We start from the raw sequence: 23,214 nt of genomic DNA on the forward strand, positions 1-23,214 counted from the left end.
TTGTGTGCCCGCTCTAATCGGTTTATGACAAAACTAATGGGAGTTTCTGTGCTGCTTGAATTGGTGCGGGGATATCTACTTCAGAGTTTCAATACTGTTTTGTTGCCAATGAGACAACTGCCATAGCAAGGGTCTTCTCTGTCTTTCCCTGGAATTTTACTAATACTAATGTGAGGGTGCCGAGGACAAGAATAGCTATGTCTGATGCTTGGCGAAATTTTTCTGGAAGGTAATGTTCCAAACTCTTTGGTCATCTGCCTTCATGGGGTCGAGGGTAAATGTGTTCATTCCCTGGAAAAAGTCTCTTTGGTCCTCATGGATGTAGCCAAAGACATCCACAGTCTTGCTTTTTTCCATGGGATTAATCATATTGAAGTATTGTACTAAGAAAAAAAGACCAGATATGCATTTCTCATCTGCGAATTAAAGATGTCGACAGAAGTGGGTCTTGCTTGCAAGATGCTGCCTGAAATCCTCGTTGGTTTTTAAGTTTTAGATAAGAGACACAGCCACAGGATTCTGTGTTAGATACAAAAATCAACAGTTTTAACAGGTACAACAGAGTATTGATCTCCTTTCCGATAACGTGAACATAACTTCCATCCCCCAAGTCTTTCTCTGTTGGTTTATCCTGGTTACCTGCTGTCTTCACAAGTCTAACGAATTTTCCAGGTGAAACAAGGCTTCTCAGTGACTTAGCTTTCCCAGCTAAGATTTTATAGAGAATAAATGAAAAATAAAAGTGTGCACTTCCTCACAGGCACTGTTCTCCTACATTCTTTATCTTGAGAGGAAACATGACGATTAAGATGTGATATTTTTGGGGTTTTTTTAAAATTTATTTATTTTTGGCCACATTGGGTCTTCATTGCTGCACACAGGCATTGTCTAGTTGTGGTGAGCGGGGGCTACTCTTCGTTGTGGTGTGTGGGCTTCTCATTGTGGTGGCTTCTCTTGTTGCGGAGCACAGGCTCTAGATGTGTGAGCTTCAGTAGTTGTGGCACACATGCTCAGTAGTTGTGGCACACATGCTCAGTAGTTGTGGCACACAGGCTTGGTTGCTCCGCGACATGTTGGATCTTCCTGGACCAGAGCTCGAACCCGTGTCCCCTGCATTGGCAGGCAGATTCTTAACCACTGTGCCACCAGGGAAGCCCCAAGATGTGATGTTTTTTAAAAGGCTTTTTATTGTGGGGTATAACCCACACACTGAAAAGAGTATAAATAAATGTGCAGTTTGATTAATTATTATAAAGCTCACACCCGTATAACCACCATCCTGGTTACCCCAGAAACCCCTCATGTGCCTCTTTCATTCAACTCCTTTCATAGCCACTAAAGATAATCACTATTTGGATTTTCATGACTTTTTAAACAATCAATTGCTGAGCATTTGCAAACAAAAATTACAGTTTTAAAAAAAATCAGACTAGTTTCACAGAGTGGAAGCATCTAGATGATTTTAACTGGTACAGAGATGGCATAGTTGTGTGTTCATGTGTATTGGGGAAAAGAACTAGCAAACCGAATGCATCACTGTTCAGATACTATTACTTAGAACAAAATGAAAGTAGGCCTTGTTGCTGACCTTGCATCAATACAAAGAAAAGCAACGGAGTCAATAATAGAAAAAGGTCAGACTTGGACCCAGCAAAAGTCACAACTGAAACGTGCATGACTGGACTCATTAATGATTGTCTTTTGGGTAGAGCAGATTGCTTCCAGTTTAAGTTTGGAAAGAGAAAGCAGACATCCAATAGCCTTTATTGTTCAGCCACCAAAGGCTTTGTAATTCTGTCAGCAAAAATGAGAGCTTTTGCTCACAAGCTACAAGTCACCAAATAACTGTTGAGGAACATCAGGGTGTGTCCTTGTTATTTCGTTGATGGAGGGCAGGGCGCCACTGATGGAGAGATTTATTGAAAAGGCATATCCCTGTATTGAACCTCATGGTTTAAAATTTGAGCTCTAGCTTGAGCCCAAAGATCATCCTTGTTCTACTGAATTTATAAAAAAAATTCTATCCATTATGTTATTGTTACCAAACGCAAGTCATGCGCCTGACGCACAGTGAGGCCAAACAAACTAAAACCTTGGAGTTTGGAGCAGAGAAAGGTTTATTGCAGGGCCGAGCAAGGAGACGGGGGCTTGTGCCTCAAACCCCCAAGTCCTTGAAGGGTTTCAGCAAAGCACTTTTAAAGGCAAGGTGAGGGAGGGCCATGGTTACTTGTTGCAAACTTCTTGGTGCGTTTTTGCAGCTGTCCACATAGGTCCGGTCACCATGTTCCTGTAAACCTCCAACAAGACAAATTTTATTCTCTGTTCTGCAACTTTTTATCTCTGTGTGAATGGACTCTTAAAGGTCAGAGCCCTGAGAATAGGCTACCCTGTATATTTCAGGCTATAGGCAAAATTCTTCTACAAACCATGCAGAGCCAGCGTGACTAAGCACAGGAAAAGGAACAGATCTAATATGGAGTCGGATTTGTTCTTCCCTATTACATTATGTCTTATTTCACTGGTTACAAGCAATAGAACTAACTCTAATTAGGCCAAAAAGGAATTCCTTTTTTCTTTTCTTTTGACCTTAGATGCAGGTGACAAAGATGGAGTGTCCCCAAGTTCCTATCACACATTGTGGTCTTTGTGAAGCCTCTCTCCCGATTTGTTTTCCTCCTCCTTCTCCCCTCCATTCACCTTCCCAATTAGAGACTCCCTCCCCCTCAGGGCATTTGGAACACATCCTTAAATATGGCTATATCCACGTGCAACATGTAGCTTTGATTTGCCTGTTGCTTAAAGGGTAAATTTGTTTCTTTGTCCGTCATAATGCATGTAATATCTTTCCACAATACTGTGACTTCCCTGGCGGTCCAGTGGTTAAGACTGCTCGCTTCCACTGCAGGGGGAATGGGTTCTATCCCTGGTTGGGGAAGCTCCACATGCCTGCAGTGCGGCCGGGGGAGGAAAAAAAAAAGATTCCCTGGGGTGCATCTCCCATGCTATTCAGTCCCTAGTGGTAGACACTGAGGTGACCTCCAAACTGAGCTGTCAGTAATGACCATTCCCCTTCTTTATATTGCTGCAATCAAGGTCTAAGTCCCTGGAGAGAGAAATCTGGAAGTCTGAGCTGTGTCTTCCACCCTCTTCTTGGCTAAAGGAGGTGGGAGCATCTTACTGGACTGGACCACGTGACACCTTCCAGTGGGAGAGAGGACACACCTGTGGTAGGGTTGTAGTCAGAGGAGGAGGTACAGGGGCTGTGAGAGCAAAAACAGACATTTAGTACCACAATAGGAAAAAGAAATAACAATACTCTTGGACTCAGTGTCTGACCAGGCAGTGGGAAAAGCAGACAGACACAAGAAGTGGGAACAGTGTGGACAACCGAGTACCTATACCTGTCACCTCATGTAACTCTGTCTGGCCCACATCCCAGTCCAGTCTGGGACTATTAGCATATATTTGCATATATATTTTGCAGTCACAGTACACATATACATTTGTACTCTGCTGCTCTCCTTTAAAAGGGAGAAAAAATTGGCTGCATAATCTCATAAACATTACTTTAATCTCTATACATACTCGCTCCAGTTGGTGTAATATACTTGACTCTTTACTGTTGTAAATTTGTTGTAGATTTTAGAGAACACCACAGAAACATAGAAACATCAGTTATTCGAAATATTTCCTTAGCAGAAATTCTCAGGCACAGCATTACTGGACCAAAGGTATAATAATTATTCTAATGGTTTTTTTTTTTACATATGACATTACCTTTCTAGCACAGCATTACTGGACCAAAGGTATAATAATTATTCTAATGGTTTTTTTTTTACATGTGACATTACCTTTCTAGAGAGAATCAGAACTTACTATGCTACTTGCAGTGTATTTGGTTTTAATCTCACCTCAACCTTGCAAGTATTGTGTATTATTCTATCGCTTACTTGATATTTTCTGATAAAAGCATGATGCTGTTGTTATTCTCATTTGTATGAATTTAAATATTACTGATGTTGAGCTCCAATAGGTAATCTTTGGCCCAGATGTCAGGTGCTGCACAGGCAACGGTAGTAATGGCAGTAACGAAGCTCAATCCAGGGCATGTTCCTTATTCCAATTTTGTTGCAAAACTGAAAATGCTTCCCAGGCAAGTGGCAGTCTGTAGGCAAAACCAAAGGAGATCAAGCTTCTATTTAAAGAATGGCTTTGGGATTTTTCTTCCCATCCTTTTCTTCCATCTCATACTTTTCCCCTCTGGCACTTGGAGCCTCATGGGGGCGTGGGGTAAGCTTGGAGTTGGGTGCAAGAGCTCTGGAGTCAAGCCTCCCTCACTTACCATCCGTGGGCCTTAGATAGTTCTTTCCTCTTTTGAAAAATCAAGATAGGTGCTATTATCTTTGTAATGGGGCTTTGTAAGGAATAAATGAGATGATGAGGTGGTTGACGTAAGGCTAAGGACCCAGCACCGGCACGCAGGGTGCATTTGTGGCCCATCCTCCATCACAGAAGGAGGGTGAGATGCCTCTCTGAGACCCACTACCACCCAGACCATGGAGATGTGCCTTCCCCGGAACTCCGTGTGCTTTTTCTTTTCAGTTCACTTCTTTTTGCCAAAACTTCTCAAACCTGTGTCCCATCAACTTTAGGCACTACAATCGAACCCAAAGCAAGGGGGTCCAGTGGTGAGCTTTTAGCCAAAGCTACAATCTATCCAAGATAGGGGGCTTTGGAGAAGTTTGGGGGTCCCCATATGTACCCCTCAAGTCTAACCACATAGAGATCCTTGAAACAGCCCTAGAACTGGCTTTGAGGCCATTGTATCTGGTGGGTTTATTTTGTGGTTTAAGTAGGATGAGCAAATCTATTCAAGGTTCCAGAACAATCTCCTTGCCACAGAACCAGAAGCTCTAAATGCAGGACACATCTGTGGTTCTCACTCAGATGCAGATAAACCTGTTATATGAAAGGGATGAAGTACTATGTTGGAACATTGAAACAGACATAGAAAAACCCTTGCATTTGCTACATAAGAGGCCAAATTGAGTAGAGAAAGAAGAATGAGTTGGGAGTGACAGGTGTGTGTTGAATTCCAGCTCAGCCCCTTACCGGCTGTAGGAACTTAGTCAATTCTCACTATCATTACTACATCCATTGTTATTTTATTATTTACTACTTCTGGGGGAGGGACTACTTTTTATTTGGCGCTACCTCATATCCTTACAACAAATCTATTAAAAAAATATTGTGGGCTTCCCTGGTGGCACAGTGGTTGAGAGTCTGCCTGCCAATGCAGGGGACAGGGGTTCGAGCCCTGGTCTGGGAGGATCCCACATGCTGCAGGGCAACTAGGCCCATGAGCCACAACTGCTAAGCCTGCGCTCTAGAGCCCGCGAACCACAACTACTGGGGCCCGCACGCCTGGAGCCCGTGCTCCGCAGGGACAAGCCACCGCAATGAGAAGCCCGCACACCGTGAACTCGCTGCAACTGGGGAAAGCCCGTGTGCAGCAAGAAGACCCAATGAAGCGAAAAATAAAAAAATAAATAAATTTATTTAAAAATATATATATATTGTGACCTCACGTTATATGGTAGCAACCTATTTGGGAGATGCTGTACCTTTATAGAGTGCCATTGTATTGCATGTACCATAATTTAATTTACCTGTTTCCTTATTGATGAATATTTGGATTTTATCTTTGTGAGATCATATATAATAGGATAAATATAAATTACTGCATCAAAGAATGTGTACTTAATTTTTAAAATATAATAGCAAATTACATTTCATTGCCATACTCACAAAGAGTATGTTCTCAAACTTTACCTATCAAACTGATAAAAATGAGAAATGGTATTTCAATAGTATTTCGATATATTTTAAATAGCATTTCTCTTTGGAGAGAAGTTAAGTATTTTTTCCTTGTGTTTAAAAGACAAATTTTCATGTTCTTTTCTGTGAATTATTGTTTATCTCCTTTGTCCACTTTTGGGGTGTATGCATGTGGAAGGGTGTTCGACTTTTTCTTATTGATTTATGGAAGCTCTTATATTAAGGAAATGAGTCATTTGTCTGAGCTGTGAGTTGCAAATATTCTTTTCCAAAATTGTTTTTATCTTTTGACTCTGCTTTTGGTGTTTTTTCCTAGGCTGAAATTTTTCTATGTAGTTGATCAGTCTTTTCTTCTGTGGCTTCTGAATTTTGTATCATAGTTAGAAAGGCATTCCTCCCTTCACCTGTATTTTCTTCTAATATTTTATTTTATAGTTTTCTTTTTTAATGTTTCAATCTGTGATCCTCTGGAATTTGTTTTGGTTTCTATTGTTTTTGATAAATGTAATTATCAAGAATGGAATGAAACTTTATCAAATGCCTTTTCAGAATCTATGAGATGCATAGTTTTTCCACTCTTGATCAATTGATATGGTAGATCTATTATTAATAGATTTTCTAATATTGAATTCCTGAAATAAATCCCACTTGGTCACGTTTTGCTATTCCTTTATTGTTACATTGTTACACTGAATTCTGTTTACTAATCACTTATTGAGGAAGTTAGTATTGATATACCTAAATGAAGTTAGCTTAGTTTTTTTTTTTTGCACGGTATGCGGGCCTCTCACTGTTGTGGCCTCTACCGTTGCAGAGCACAGGCTCCGGCCGTGCAGGCTCAGCGGCCATGGCTCATGGGCCTAGCCGCTTCGCGGCATGTGGGATCTTCCTGGACCGGGGCACGAACCCGTGTCCCCTGCATCGGCAGGCGGACTCTCAACCACTGCGCCACCAAGGAAGCCCTAGCTTAGTTTTTAAAAATATTTTTATTGCAAAATACCATACATGGAAAAGAATATGTATGTGTGTGACTTAAGAATAATAACTATATGCTTCCACCCAGTGTAAGATACTAAGTACAGTCCTCAGTTTTCCTGGTAGTTGGATTACCCGTGAATGTATCCTTAAGCAACATATTGCTTAATTTTGCTTGTTTGGGACCTTGACTAAAGCAGAATGAAACTACAGATATATGTGTATATTCTTATGTGACTTGCTTTCTTTGAACGATGCTGCTTTTTTTTTAATAAATCGAACCATGTTGATGGGCCTAATTGTGATTCATTCACTTTCACAGCTGTGCACAACATAATAGTTGAATTAAACCTCTCTGTTGAATCTCCTTATCCAGGATCTGGCATGTATTTCCATTTCTTGAAGTCTTGTTTTGTGTGCTTCTGGAGTGTGTTAAAAAGAGCATGGACTCTGGAATCAGACTGTTGAGGTCTGAATCTCTGTCAACTATACTATCTGTGTGGCAAGTTATTTAACCTCTCTGAGCCTCAGTTTTCACACCTGAAAAATGGCAGTAAAGTACCTATTACCTCATAGGGTTGTTGAAAGGTTTCAAAGGTTTCAAATGAATTCATATATGAAAAGTACTTGAGGTAGTGCATGTGCTCTGTATAACTGTTTGGTATTGCTATAGCATTATGTGATAGTGATAGCCATGTATTTTATTATTGTTAGAACTTGAGGTTGTTCCCTGCTTGTTACAAATAATGCTGCTGAGTGCTTCTTGTGTTTGTCCCTCACTGCACATAAACAAGAGGAATGAAGTCGCTTGGTCATAGGGTGTGTGTCCTCAACTTTTACCAGGCTATGCTAAATTGTTTTCCAAAGTAGTTGTACCAATTTACACTCCTATCCACAGAGTTTGAGAATTTCTGTTGCTGGACATTTTTGCTATCCTATCCTATCAGGTTTTTAAGTTTTACCAATTTGTTAACTATGCAATTGTATTCCATTGGGGTAAAAATTTGCCTATTTTGTATTTTTATTGGCCATTTCATTCTTCAACAAAATGCCTGTTTGTCATTGAGCCGGTTGGTTTTTCTTATTCATCTGTAAATTCTCTTTATGTGCTAGAAATAGTTTTTCTTTCACCCTGTACCTTTTCTTTTCACTTTTTAACTATCTTTTGATAAACAAAAGCTCTTGATTTTGATACAGTCAAGATTGCATGTCATTCCCTTTATGGTTGATGTATTTTTGTATGAATTATGAAGAAATCCTACCCCATGGTCATGAAGATAACTTTTACATTCTAAAGATTTATAGTTTTGCCTTTCACATATAGATCTTGATTTTTGTCACATCTTTGAGATATAATTCACATACCATTCAGGCAATTCACCCTCTAAAATGTACAACTCAAGTTTGTTATTATCAGTATATTCAGTTGTACAACCGTCACCAAAATCAATTTTAGAACGTTTCACCACCTTAAAAAGAAAATTTTTATACTATAGCAGTCACTTCTCATTTCCTCCCAAACCCGCTAACACTGGCAACCACTAATTAACTTTCCATCTCTCTCTATTTGCCTGTTCTGGACATTTCATATAAATGGAATCATGTGATCTCTTGTGACTAGATTCTTTCACTTAGCATAGTGTTTTCAAAGTTTATCCATGTTATGTATCAGTACTTCATTCCTTTTTATTGCCAACTAACATTCCATTGTATGGACACACTACCTTTTGTTTTTGCATTCATCAGTTGATGGACATTTGGGTTGTTTGCACTTTGGGGCCATTATGAATAACGCTGCTGTGAGCATGTCTATATGAGTTTTTGTGTGGACACATGTTTCCATTTCTCTTGGGTGTATACCTGAGAGGAGAACTGCTGGGTCATATGGGAAGTCTATATTTAACATTTTGAGGAACTGCTAGGCTGTTTTCCAAAGTGGCTGCACCATTTTATATTCCATCAACAGTGTGTGAGGGTTCCAGTTTTTCCACTTCCTTGACAACACTTGCAGTTGTCTGACATTTTGACTGTAGCCATACTAGTGGCTATGAAGTGATGGCTTATTGTGATTTTGATTTGCATTTTCCTATTTCAACTCTTAATATACAGACTATCTTGCAGTGTCCTTCCACAAATGATGAAGAAACTAGATAGTTTGTTCTATAGAATTTCCCAGGCTGAATTTAGGTGATTGTGGCGGTAGCGTTTTTTTTAAAGTGTTTCTCACTCTTTGTTTTCCTTTGAATTGGAAATTAGATTCCAGACCTGTGCAGCCTAAACACTAGTCACTAGCCAACTTTGGCTATTTAAATCTAAATTAATTAAAATTAAATTAATATTTCAGTTCCTCGGTCTCATCATATTTCAAATGCTCAGAGGCCACGTGTGGCTCGTGGCTGCTGCATTGGACAGTGAAGCTGCAGAATATTTTCATCCTCTCAGAAAGTTCTATTCTTTTGAAGTGTTGGCCTGATCAGGTTCAGTGAGGCTTAATCAAGATTAAGCTGTGCATGATTTGAATCCATTGAAATCTGAGATTTGCTTTATGACCCAGGTGGTGGTCAATTTTTGTCAGTGCTCTATGTGCTAAATGTATACTGTGCGATTGTTGGGTGTAGTGTTATACTTGTGTTAGCTAATTGTGCTGTTTAGATTTTCTCTGTCCTACCGATTTTTTTGGCCATTGTTTTCTGTCAGTTGCTGACAGAGGTTAGTTAAGGTCTTCCACTGTTAGACTGTGTGAATAAACTATAGTGCAGTTGACCCCTGAACAACATGGGGGTTAGGGGTGCCGACCCTCTGTGTAGTCGAAAATCCACTTATAACTTATAGTTGATCCTCCGCAGATTCAACCAACCACAGGTCCTGTAGTACTGCTGAAAAGCAGTTTACTCTTGAAAAAAATCTGCATTTAAGTGGACCCACAAAGTTCAAACCCGTGTTTGTTCAAGCGTCAACTGTATAGTATGAACATACAGTGGAGTACTTTGCATCTAAAAAGGAATGAGGAATGTCATTGTAAACAACTCTGAAGGGATCTCCGGGATAGATTTCCCAATGAAAAGACAGGTGGAAACATAGCATGTAGAGTTTCCAAGCATATGCCTAAGAAAGGGGGGAAACAAATCTACGTGTGTATTTGCTTCCATTTAAGAAAAGAAACAATTTTAGCATTTTAAAGCTTTTGAAATGGTTGTTTACAGTGGGAAGAAGGGAGTAGGGTGAAAGGGACAGGCATGGGAGCTAGCTCTTTGAATATGCCTTATTTTGTTTTTGGCACCATTAAATACATTTTACATAATGATAAAACAAAATTTTAAAATTAGTCTCCCCAAATAAGGAATAAAACAACAGGAATGGGCTTCCCTGGTGGCGCAGTGGTTGAGAGTCCGCCTGCCGATGCAGGGGACACGGGTTCGTGCCCTGGTCTGGGAGGATCCCACATGCCGCAGAGCGGCTGGGCCCGTGAGCCATGGCCGCTGAGCCTGCGTGTCCGGAGCCTGTGCTCTGCAACGGGAGAGGCCACAACAGTGAGAGGCCCACATACCGCAAAAAAAAAAAAAACAGGAATGAACCTAAATATGTATCTGGTTGCTGGTATAGATGGCCACATGGAAATCAACTATTTCAAGGGAGCTTAAAAACACAGTAATGTGCCTATACAAACCCAGTGAAGTACATTCTGAATAATTTAAAAAATTTCAAACTGTCTTCATGTTGATGATGGTGTTCATATGCTATTTTGAGACGGTTGTGTGTATTGTGGAATAAAGCCAATGAGTAATTGACCGTGTCACTGAACTGGAATTTTAGATAGGAGAAAGAGGAAGAGATATAAGTAAGACAAGTTTAAGCACAAGCCCCTTAGTTGTGTATATGAATTGGTAGAATCAGAATAAACTCATGATGTATATTATTTTAAGAATACTTCCTTGCTCTCTAGTGAAAAGCCTTAGAAACAATGATCAACCCAGTGGCAATGAGCGCCCCTAGTGTCTGATTATGGTATCTACCACCTCCCCACTGAAAGAAACCAGAGCTCCTTGGGTAGATTCAAGGTCTGGGCTGAGAATATATAAAATAAACCTAAAAACAGCTTGGCAATTTGATATGCATGGGAAGCTATCAAAGACTATTAAGGCCATGTCAAAAGGACTCAAGAGCCCACTTAAAAGGTTCCCACTGGCCAAAAATCGGATAATTTTAGCATCAGTAAGGATAAATAATTGTCACGGAATGAAATATATCAAATACATTTAAACCTACTAGCTCATAATATTAAAAACTCATTGTCCCCTTTGAAGGATGCTACAGAACTAACTTAGTCTGAAAATGGGAAATCGAGCATTTATCCTGCCTTTTTTATTTTCTTTTTTCAAACTGTACCTCAGGGTAACCAAGTAATTGATAAGGTTTCTCTTTTTTTTTTTTTTTTTTAAGGTATGGATATATTTTTTTAAAGTTTTTATTAATTAACTTATTCATTTTTGGCTGTGTTGGGTCTTCGTTTCTGTGCGAGGGCTTTCTCTAGTTGTGGCAAGCCGGGGCCACTCTTCATCGCGGTGCGCGGGCCTTTCACTGTCGCGGCCTCTCTTGTTGCGGAGCACAGGCTCCAGACGCGCAGGCTCAGTAGTTGTGGCTCACGGGCCTAGTTGCTCTGCGGCATGTGGGATCCTCCCAGAGCAGGGCTCGAACCTGTGTCCCCTGCACTGGCAGGCAGATTCTCAACCGCTGCGCCACCAGGGAAGCCCCGATAAGGTTTCTCTTTATAGAAAGATCCCAGCTAATAAATGAAGAAGTGGTAGAAGTGGAACATTACCATTTTTTTTTTTGCAGTCTTCTAAGAAAATGTGGGTTTAGGCAATGTGTATAAGAGCACTGACATCTCAAAATGACAGCGAGACCTCACGTGCCTTCCACTGGAAGTACACTTCACTGCCTATAAAGTCTTTTTGCCAGGGTAAAACTCAAGCCTATATTTGATAAGTCCTCTAGGTCAAACTACCAGTTTTTAGGAAATGCAGGGCAAAGAAAAACATGTTAAACGACCCCATCAGTATGCAATCAACAAAAGTCCAGAAGGTGGGAAATTCTACAGGACAAATTGTCCAATTTCTTCAACAAATACACTGCAAGAACAAAGGAGAGGGAGCCCTGGAACAAGAGAGAATTGAAAGACCCATTGACTAAAATTCAATGTGTAGACCTTGTTTGGATCCTAATTTGAGCAAACCAACTATACCAGTATCCTATAAGATAGAGAAATTTGAACACTGATTGTGTATGATAATTAACATTAAGGAATTATTGTGAAGGTCTTTATATATGATAATAGTGTTGTGTACATATAATTTAAGAGCTTTTTACCTTTTAGAGATACCTACTGAAATATTTATAGATAGTGATATGGTATCTGTGACTTACCTTGAGGGAATCCCTCCAGTGTCGGGAGGAGTGGTGAGGCATAGCTGAAGTAAGAGGGGCCGTCGGTTGGTATTTGTTGAGGCTGAGTAATGGGTACCTTGGGTTTGGTATGCGTTTGATAATTTTGTGTGTGAACATTTTTTCATAATAAAACTTTAACTGTATATATTTACAGGAAAAAAGCTCTTTAAGGAAACATTTGAGGTAAAAAATAGTACTGGTGGTATACTGATATGACTATAAATGTAAAGGAAGTCATCAAATAATGAAGATTGGGGAACATGATACAGGGGACATGCAGGGGTTTGCAAACTCTCCTTTGCCCTCAGGGCTCCTCAGACTCTCTTCCAAGGAGACATTCCCTTCCACCTTAATCAGAAAGGCTCTGCTTTTTAATTTTGTATATTGAGGTTTCTTATGACTTACCTTGAACAAAGTTGTTCTGAAGTATAAAATAAAATTCAAAAGCTACAACTCTAGGGCTTATTTTCTCCCTTAAAAAAATGCCTCCTTCTCATTTTCCAAGCTTAAGGATAGTAGCCAAACCTGTTGGCTGAGTTTAACATGCAAGAGCTGTGGTTCATATTCAAACTGCTATTCTACCAATGGAAAAGCCTTTTGGCATCTGTATTAGTCAGGTTAAGCAGCCTTAGGCTACAGTAACAAACAGCCCCCCAACTCTCAGAAGTTTACCATAACAGAAGTTTATTTCTTGTGTTCACAAATTCTACTAGGGTCTGGATGATTCTTTAGAACTTCTCCATGTGATGACTCGGGAATCTAGGCTACTTTGGTTTTGTGGCTCATGCATTCAGTGAGAGAAGTTCTCAATCATTGCAGCACTGAAGGAGTCCTAATAACCCACTAAAGGGTCTGGCAGAAATGTCACTTCTGTTCACAACCTGTTGTCTAGAAGTAGTTATGTGACACCACCTAACTGCAAGGGGAAATGTGGGGCAGCCCATGGAACATCTGGCAGGCATTTCTGTTGCTGCCAAAGCTTCTCACCATCTTTATTCACATTGTGCCCACCTCCCCCACTGCCCTCCATCCCCCGGACACACTGGGTCAAGCAGTAGATTGTGCAGAAGGTGATATGATCAGATCGCCATCGACAACACGATGCTTCCAAAACAGTGGTCCCGTTGGGAGCATCTCATTGAATCCCTTGCCTTCGGATGAGTGAAACACCTAAACCATCCAAGACAAAGGGTAGCCTGCTCTATTTTGCAGTGTCTGCTGCAGAGCTTGCAAACTAGTGTCCCATGAGGCTAAATACATGCTATAGGACTTTACATAAAATTCTACGTTTTAAACTTTTCTTAAGGAATTGAAAGGTTTGGATATACAAGGAATATATCCTTCCTTGGATATACAAGGAAGGATATACAAGCCGTATATCCGTCAACCAGCCAAAACCGAGCAGTGGCTGCACACAGATGGCCATTCACTCCCTAGTCTTAAGTGAGTCCCGGCCACCTGCAGCTTGACTGAATCCCAGTACCTGCTCTTTAGGTAGCAGAGTTTGTGATCACTGCTGTGTGTGTTTGCGCGGTGGTGTCTACTACAGTTTTATCACCCCAAAGATGGAGTTCTTTCATAGGTATAGTAAAGACCTCTCACTCTTTAATTTCCCTCTTATCTGGTCATTTATGGTGTTCATGTTCTCTTCTTGATAAAGTCTCTTAATCGTCTTCCTTTTGGTCAAAGCTGAAATCCTTCCATTTCTTTATTACTGTTCCCCTTTCTGCTCCAATATTTATCCTTCTGACTGTTCTTATCAATATCATTAGGCTCCTCTAGCTTGTTCACACCCTTCTAAAGGTATTTTGAAACAAACTAGATAAAAGAAATCCAGATATTAGAATTGAAATACTGCGACAAACAAAACTCCAGGCTGACATGGATAGACTGTGCTTTGGCCCTTGCAGGTTAAAATTATTGTCACATTCCTTAATCTAAGAGGTTTCGTCAAATCTCTTTGGGCTGGAAGGTCGCATAAGGCGCTGGGGCTGACTGCAGGGCTCACTCCTGTAAGCATGCTGTGGCTCCCATCTCTAGGACTGGAATAAGAAAGAAGCTGTGTTACAATCTCTGCACCCTCCACCCACAGAGGTCCAGCTGCAGTAATATTTGTGGGTACAGCTCCAGAGATTACTTCAGACTCCAGCCCACTCCTAATTTAATATGGGGCTTGTTGACTACCTACCAGCGGATTTCTTTTTTGCTTTATTATGGTCTTGTTTCTAATAATAGAATTGTTAATATTAATGAGGACAGAAGCCAGTACTCCCAGAGCTGATATTGTATCTGGCACTGTCCCAAGAGCTTTCCATGGTTCTGTTCAAACCAATAACCCTATGAAGTAGGTACAATTATATTCCATTTTACAGACGTGAAACAGACTGGGGCTTAGAGAGATTAAGAGACTTTTCCCAAGGATTTGAAACTGGGAAGACTCATGTTCCAAAGTCCCTGTGCTTCATCACTATGCTATACTGCCTCCCTTATAAAAACTATTTAAAACGGGAATATTTGTAATCACTAATATAGTTTGATCTAAATGCATCGTCTTCATTCTTAGAGAGCAGGTGATTGCGCCTTCTAGCTCCATTTAGCTAGTGAAGGGAGACACCTGGTGGTGATCTTGTTTCTTAAAACTTTTCATTATGGAAAATTGCAAGCAAGTACAAAGTAAACAGAAGAGTATAATCCCTCCTGTACCCATCACCTGGCTTCAACAATTATGAACATTCTGCCATCCTGTTATCATTTTTACCTCTACCTATTCCCCATCCTCTCCCCACTTGATTATTTTTTATGGTTCTTTTTAAAACAAACTGTACATGTATCATAACGTACAACATTGTAACCATTTATCTTGACAAATAGATACACCCATGTAACTCAGAGTCCTCTCAAGTTAGAGTATATTTCCATCACTCCAAAAATGTCCTTGGTCAGGCAGTCCCCCCATAACCAGGCAGCAATTGTTGTGATTTTCACTGTCGATTAGTTTTGCTTGTCCTAGAATTTCATATAAATGGAATCATACAGCATGCAGTCTTTTGTGTCTGAGTACTTTCACTCAGCATAATGTCTGTGTCATTGTGCATACCTGTCATTTCTATTTTATTGCTGTACCCATTCTATTGTATAGATGTTCCACAACCATTCTCCAGTTGATAGGAATTTGGATTGTTTCCAGTTTCGGACCATCATGAATAAACTCGATGCAAACCTTCATGTTCCAGTCTTTTTGTGGACATACGTCTACATTGCTCTTGTGTAAATACTTAGGAATGGAATTGCTGGATGAAAGGGTAGAGGTTTGGTTAACTTCATTAGAAACTGCCAGACTTTTCCCCAGTGATTCCATCGCTTTACCTTCCTGCCAGCAATGTATGAGAGTTCTGTCTGCTCCACAATCTTGGGAATGTTCGATATCGTCAGTCTTTTTCATTTGAACTCTTCTGGTGGCATCTCATTGCGGTTCTGATGTGCGTTTCTCTGATTACTAATGATGTTGAGCACTTTCCTATGTGCTTATTGACCATCTGTCTATCTTCCTTTGTGAAGCATCCATTCAAGTCTTTTGCCCAATTTCTGTGTTTTTTGCTTTTTTTTAAACTGAGCTGTTGGAGTCTTTTATTCTAGATACAAATCCTTTGCAGGTATCTAGTTCATGAACATCTTTTTGACAGTCTATGGCTTGCTGATTCATTTCTTAACAGTATCTTCTGATGAGAAGGTTTATATTTGATGAAGTTCTAATTTCTTTTTTTTTGTCTCTTACAGTTATTTCTTCCTCTGTCCTAAGAAAAATTTGCCTTTCTCTGGATGCAAAGATATTCCCCTCTATTTTCTCCTAGTAGCTTTACAGATCTTGCATTTATATCTAGATCTAAAATCCATCTCAAATTAATATATATTAACTCTATATACTTATGTATACATATATAAATGTATATACTGTACAATATATTTTATTGTATAATATACATATGTATGTAGTCTGATGTAGGGGTTGAAATGCAGTTTTTCCTTATAGATATCTGGTTGTTTGTACACCATTGGTTGAAAAGATTTCCCTCTTCCGCACCAAGTTGTTTTGGTACCTTTGACAAAAATCAGTTGGCACACAGTCTTGATTATCTAAAGAAGTGTGAGTCCTCTAGCTTTGTTTTTCTTTTTCAAGATGGTTGCGGCTATTCTAGGACCTTCGCACAGCCATATGTACCAGGTGTCCATTTATTGTCTCTCAGATCCAAATTCACCCTTCTGTACCTGCTCTGGGATAATGAAGTGGACTCCTTAAGCATTTCTCCTTGAAGAGGGCATGATGTCAGTCTTTGTCACTAGAAGGTGCTGGAAGGGCATTGCAACAGCAGAAGGTTTCTCCTCACGGCTCCTTTTGTGATGTTTTGCTTTTCCTTGCCTTTCAGCTGCTGTCAGCTGCACAGTGGGATGTGGTGTGCAGACGTACACGGACTGGGTACCCAGAGCACGGAGTCCCTAGTGACTTTGCAGCCCTGGCCTGGTCACCACCTTGCCACAGTCCTCCCAGTACAGACATCACACACTCCAGCCCTCCTACCCACAGCAGCTCCCCACTCCCTCTGCACACCCCCAGCCTCAGCTTACCTGAGCCCTGGAGAGCTGTTTCCCACGGCCCTCCCAACCCAAACAGGGCAGCACCAGGTCTCCCGCCCAGCGGTGATCTGGCTCCCTTTGCTCGTCTGTTCCTGGGAGGGTTGTTCTGCTGCCTGGTCTGGACTTAGTAACCTAGCAAGATTCTCCACCATCCAGTGGGCTGCCACCAACCTTCTCCAGGGAGGTCTGAAGCCCAGCCTTTGGGAGGAGACCCTCCAAGTTTGTCCTTTGTTGATGTTGAAATACTCCTCTGCAACAAGATAGTCTCCTTCTGACCAACGTTCTCATCACTCATCTGGGAATTACATAGGAAGTCTAGGCAACTAACATTGAGTGAGTACATCATGGTCAGGAAAGCAGGCTATAGGGCCAGGCTATCTAGGTGCATATCCTGGCTCTGCCTTTTGGCACGTCTTGGACATGTTTTATAACCTCTCTGTCCTCAGTTTTCTGGCCTGTAGAATGGGCATGATAAGAGCATAGGGTCAGAATGAGGATCAAGAGAGATAATACACGTCAAGCATTTAGTGTAGTGACTAACAGTAAATGCTCAGTTCCTGGCAGCAGCCGCTGTTACTACAGTTATTGCTTTTACTATCATTACTTGTATCCCTAACTGGATCATAAATGCTTAATGAAGAGAGCATAATTTAATCTCTGCTCTCAACTATCCCCAGGATTTGGGATCTTGCTATTTCCATTTTAGACGTGCAATAAAAATGACAGAATAAGTGAGTTGCTGAGGAATGTTCTGTTTCCTGTAGAAAGAAGAAGTGCGGCGGAAGCACATTCGTCTGCACATGGAAAGCGCGCTGACTGCCCGGGACAAGGTCGGGGTGCAGGATTTTGTGCTGTTGGATGCCTACACCAGTGAATCTGCTTTTCTGGACAACCTTCGCAAGCGTTTCAGCGAGAACCTCATCTATGTAATGTAACCCATTTCTCAGCTGTTTTTCCTAGAGTGGTGGCTCCCTTCTGGTCTTGTCTCGATGATCGTGAACAGTTTCACTCTAATTAGGTTAGGCATTAAAGGGGGGCGTCGAGGGACCACTGTCAGGTACACTTTGATTCTTTGAATTAAGACTTTTATGTCTGCTGTTGGCAGAGACCCAACTTAAATCGGCCTAAGCTGCAAGAGGGAATCTATCAACCTATGTAGCTTCAGGGTCCAGAAATAGATCTAGGGTCTAGGGTGATGCCTTGAGGACTCTTTCCCATCCCTCTGCTTTCTTTTGCGTCAGTTTCCTTCTGGAGCAGCCTCTCTGCATGGTGGTGAGGTGACTGCCAGCGGAACCAGGCTGATAACGTTATCCTCTTAAAGCTGCTACTGAGAAGGGAGCAAGTCTTCTGGGAGACGGAGAATGGTCGGCTCTGATTGGCCCATGTTGGGTCATGTGTCTGTCTCTGAACCAATCCGCATAGGTAGAGGAATATACTGACTGGCCAGGCTATTCCCAGGCCCACTTCTAGAGGTGAGGGATGAGGCCAGTGGTCCCCTGACCTCATGATATGGACTGAGAGCTGGAGAAGTTCTCTCAGAGGAATCTGTTGGAAGAAGGGGGACTTGATGGCAGGCAGGCAAAAATAAGAGATGTCCACCATATCCCAGGAATCTTCAAGGGTCAAGACTGCAGTATTTTACCAGAACTCTGTTCAAGTTGGTCTCCTTGCTTCTAATGGTCAATTTTTATTAAGATCTCCATTTATCACTCCACCTTGGTTTGATTGGTTGCTGTTCAGGTAAATTCCTTTAAGGATGCACTCAACAGTGTTTCTGTGTGTGTGTGTGTGTGTGTGTGTGTGTTATTGTTTAATTTTATTAGCTTTTGCTAAGAGTAAATGAGATGATCAGAAGCAGTTTAAAAATATTAAAAAAATTTTTTCGTATAGTTATTTTGTTTGTAATAGTGCCCGTGACAGTCTACATGTGGAAACCAAGGTTACCAAAAGAAACAAGCAAAGTGTTTCTCAGAGTGTACATTTTTAATTGTGGAAATAGATTTCATCTATAAGTTTATGTATAAGCAGAAGAGAAATAGTATGGTTTGGGGAAGTATAAGTGGGATGATAGGATCATCATGGATAAACGAAATGTTTCCAATCTGAACAGGTAAATTTCAGAAACTGTGTTCTATCTTGGAAGGTTTCTACTGATGGAAGCGATGCAGAGTTTTAGTCAAAATACTCATCTGTGATCCAGTTCTCTGACTTTGTCCTAGAGATTGGAAACAATAGTTTGAATGATTTTAGCATAATTTAATGTAGGCTTGAGTACCTCCAGTCTTTGAGACTCTGAAATGAAAAGCAACAACAAACTCAGAATCTGAAAATACCAGATATATTTTTTTATACCATTTTAATTTATTTATTTATTTTTGCGGTAACGGGCCTCTCACTGTTGTGGCCTCTCCCGTTGTGGAGCACAGGCTCCGCACACGCAGGCTCAGCGGCCATGGCTCATGGGCCCAGCCGCTGCGCGGCATGTGGGATCTTCCCGAACCGGGGCACGAACCCGTGTCCCCTGCATCAGCAGGCGGACTCTCAACCACTGCGCCACCAGGGAAGCCCTATACCATTTTTAAAGGTTACTTTCCGTTTACAGTTCTTACAAAATATTGGCTCTATTCCCCGTGTTGTACAATACATCCTTGAACCTATCTTACACCCAATAGTTTGTACATTCCACCCCCAAACCTATATCTTGCTCCTCCCAACCTCTCCCCTTTGGTAACCACTAGTTTATTCTCTATATCTGAGTACCAGATGTATTTTTTTTTAATACTGGGATTTTTAAAAATAAATTTATTTATTTTACTTATTTACTTTTGGCTGCATTGGGTCTTCGTTGCTGCGCGCAGGCTTTCTCTAGTTGCAGTGAGCAGGGGCTACTCTTCATTGCGGTGCGGGGCTTCACCGCAACTACTGAAGCCCACGCACCTAGAGCCCGTGCTCCAGATGTATTTTTTTGTTTGTTTGTTTGTATTTTGCGGTACGCGGGCCTCTCGCTGTTGTGGCCTCTCCCGTTGCGGAGCACAGGCTCCGGACGCACAGGCTCAGCGGCCATGGCTCACGGGCCTAGCCGCTCCGCGGCATGTGGGATCTTCCCAGACCCGGGCACGAACCCGTGTCCCAAACCTGTGTCCCCTGCATCGGCAGGCGGACGCTCAACCACTGTGCCACCAGGGAAGCCCTCCAGATGTATTTTTAAAGGAGCCTAAATATTTATTTTTATATATAAGAGCTTAGAACTTTTATTCATAATCATATTCCAAGAAGCTTTCTTTAGTGGCTATACTACAAATATAAGTACTTCAAACACTTGATTATTAGTTGAATCCAACAATGAGATCTAGAGAAATAAATGCAAGTAGTGGGAGTGTTTGCCCAGTTTTAGATGGCAGCTATATATGCTTGCCCTGCTTTCACTCAGTCACCAGAAGGATCTTTGTGAAACATGAATCCATCGGATCATGGTGCACACCCTCAAAGTCATCTCTTTTACGTGATAGTTCAGGCCAGTGTTTCATTTCAGTAGCGGGGAGTGGGCTCTCTGACATCCATTGCATGTGGAATGAACCCCCCAGTTCCTGACACCCTGCATGGTCTCAACTCACACCCTCCCCAACATCCTCTCTACCATTTTCTAGTCTCCCGTCCCTCACTGGCCTCCAATGCAGAGCCACACATGTCCCCTCAGCCTGAGATGCCCTTCCTGCCTACATTTTTCATGACAGGCTCATCATCCTTCACGTCTCAGCTCAGATGTCATCTCCTTAGAGAAGCCTCCCAAAGCCCACTAGCTGGGTGGCCTTCCTTAGTCATTCACTCACTCGTTACTCTATGTATGCCTTTCTTAGCACACTCATTGAAGCAGTCTTGGGCCCTTGGCTCTTTGTCTGCCCGCCTATGCCATGTAGGCTCCATGACAGCAGAGACCCCCCTCCCCACCTGTCTTATTTATCGTGTTATAGTCCCAGCACTGAAGGAACACAAGGGGGTTATAGCACGTGATGGTCTTTTACTGTAGCCATTTGCACCCCGAAATTCCTCACTAGTGCTTTGGTCTGTTCCTCTAGACATATATTGGGACCCTCCTTGTGTCTGTGAACCCATACCAGGAGCTTGGAATCTACACTGTGAGCCAGATGGAACTTTATCAAGGGGTCAATTTCTTTGAACTGCCACCGCATGTGTAAGTAGCACCCATGAGGTCAGCAATAGGAGTATTTTTCTCGCTTTCTACCTCTTTTTCCCCTCTCTCCCTTCACCCCACACATCCACCTACCACCCGTCCATCCATTCATCTACCCACCCACCCTCCTATTCACCCACCCATCCATCCATCTACCCACCCATCCATCTCCCCATCCATCCATCTACCCATCCGTTATCCATCCACCCAACCATGTACATCCTTGATGCACGCTTATTAGGTTGTGTATCTCACTTAAACTGCTGCCTTTCAACAGAGTAGAAAACAACAGCAGATCAAATCTAAGCTTAAATATGATGAGAAGTAGAATCTTTGTATGACTCCTGAGAAATCTAAATGTGGCCAGAGAGGTGTCTTCTCTTGGAAATGGATTGCTAGAGTGCCTTCTACTGGTACCTGAATGTCATGGCAGCTGAGAAGAATGCCAGTTGGTAGGAACTTAGCAGGGCTGCAGATCCATAAGAAAAGCAATTTCCTGCCTGGTCTCTATGTGACTTGGGCTTCGCTGAATTTCCCAGTTCTCCTCCTTGGTCGACTTCTGGGCTAATTATCTAGGTTCTCCCTTCATTTTTCTTGGTGATTCACCTATTCCACTCCCAAGGCATTTATGAACCTTTCTGCCTCACCACCACCAGTGATTTCTGAAATACCCAGCTTTCAAATTCAGCCACATACTAAGGTTATACCCTTGGGAGACCTTCCTGCTTTGGTTTCTGATATTGCAGATAAAGCCCTTATACTAGTTTTACCTCTTGTCCTAAAGTTATCACAGAGCTTTTCAAATCTTTTTGGCTTCCTGTCTCTATACTCTTAGTACTTTAGGTTTTGAAGGGAAGGAAACACGAGATGTTATATCTATTGAGTTACTCAGTATTTAGACAAAATGTTATTTCCACCTACAGTTAATAGAGCATCTCTTGGGGATGTAACTTAGTATGTAGTTTATTCTTATAAGAAATGTTGATAGATTTTTTAAAAATTGGTAAATTTTGAAAAATCTTTTTATTCCTGCCCCAATTCTTCACTGTAACCCTTCTATTGTTAGAGTTTTGATATCTAGTACACTCTGTGAGTGATGGTGAAGGTTTGCTCTCTGTCTGAACTGAGTGCCTTGTACCACAATCTGGACATGGCTTCTGGGAGGCAGGGTACTTTGTCCTTCTGCTCTGGTGGGCATCAGAGTCAAGGGAAGGAGTGTTATAGTCACTTCTATTCCTTGCGTTTCTGTCTCACTACTTCCCCAGCTACGCCATAGCTGACAATGCTTACCGCATGATGTGCTCTGAGCTAAATAACCACTTCATCCTCATTTCTGGAGAGAGCGGGGCAGGGAAAACGGAGGCCTCCAAGAAGATTCTCCAGTATTTTGCAGTGACCTGCCCAATGACTGAGTCACTACAAATAGCCCGTGACAGACTGCTACTCTCCAATCCAGTGCTGGAGGTGAGCGATCTTTGAGGACCTAGAGAGGGCAGTGCCAGGGAGGTCACTAAGTAAGAATCTTCTGTTCGGGGAGGTCGGTCAAAATGGGCAGGTCTGGAAGTTAAGAAGAGGGCAGTGGATCACATGGGTAGTATTGTGGTTGAAGGGCGTGACCTTGAAGTCCAGCAGGCCTGGAGACTAACGCTGGGGCAGTCATGCACCAGCAAGCTTCTGCAGTCACTCCCCATCTGGAGAATGGGTCTACTCATAGTACCTACCTCTTAAAGAGGTTTTGAGGATTAAACAAGATGAATGCATAAAAACCACACAGCAGAATTAGTAAGCACTAAAATAATACTCTTATTATTCATTAATATTTTTATTGTTTAATTAAAATCTTTTTGATGATTATTATTTCTACTATTGCAATTCACTGACTTGCTGGATGATTTTGAACACGTTATTTTCTCCTGTGTTTTGGTTGCTCTTTGCGTAAAAGGTGTTTATGGTTGAAGGGATTTTCCCAGTAGACCTTTGGGCTGAACAGTTGACATCTTTGATATAGGAAGGTGTCTGGTGACGGGGGCCAATAACTGTGCCCTTCTAGAACAGCAAGGGCCTAGGGTCCTATCTGCCTCTCCTTAGGCCAGTTCTAATCTATTCCTAGATTGGACTCTAGGGAGAAGATA

The 23,214-nt window shown here is 41.6% G+C and overlaps 1 protein-coding gene across 7 annotated transcripts in view; it reads left to right on the top strand.

Moving 5' to 3' along the window:
* Positions 1–23,214, top strand: part of MYO1H (myosin IH) — a 143,650-nt gene that overhangs the window by 79,129 nt on the left and 41,307 nt on the right. For all 7 annotated transcript variants that reach the window (XR_010933280.1, XR_010933281.1, XM_067700502.1 and 4 more), the window contains 3 exons: positions 17,655–17,816; positions 20,967–21,082; positions 22,348–22,546. Coding sequence is in view for 5 of the 7 variants with exons in the window: in XM_067700502.1 (XP_067556603.1) it covers positions 17,691–17,816; positions 20,967–21,082; positions 22,348–22,546 (441 nt within the window). In the remaining 2 variants the exon portion in view is untranslated. The remainder of the gene's footprint in view (positions 1–17,654; positions 17,817–20,966; positions 21,083–22,347; positions 22,547–23,214) is intronic.

The sequence above is a fragment of the Pseudorca crassidens genome, chromosome 12, assembly GCF_039906515.1.
Source record: "Pseudorca crassidens isolate mPseCra1 chromosome 12, mPseCra1.hap1, whole genome shotgun sequence".
Lineage (NCBI taxonomy): Eukaryota > Metazoa > Chordata > Mammalia > Artiodactyla > Delphinidae > Pseudorca > Pseudorca crassidens.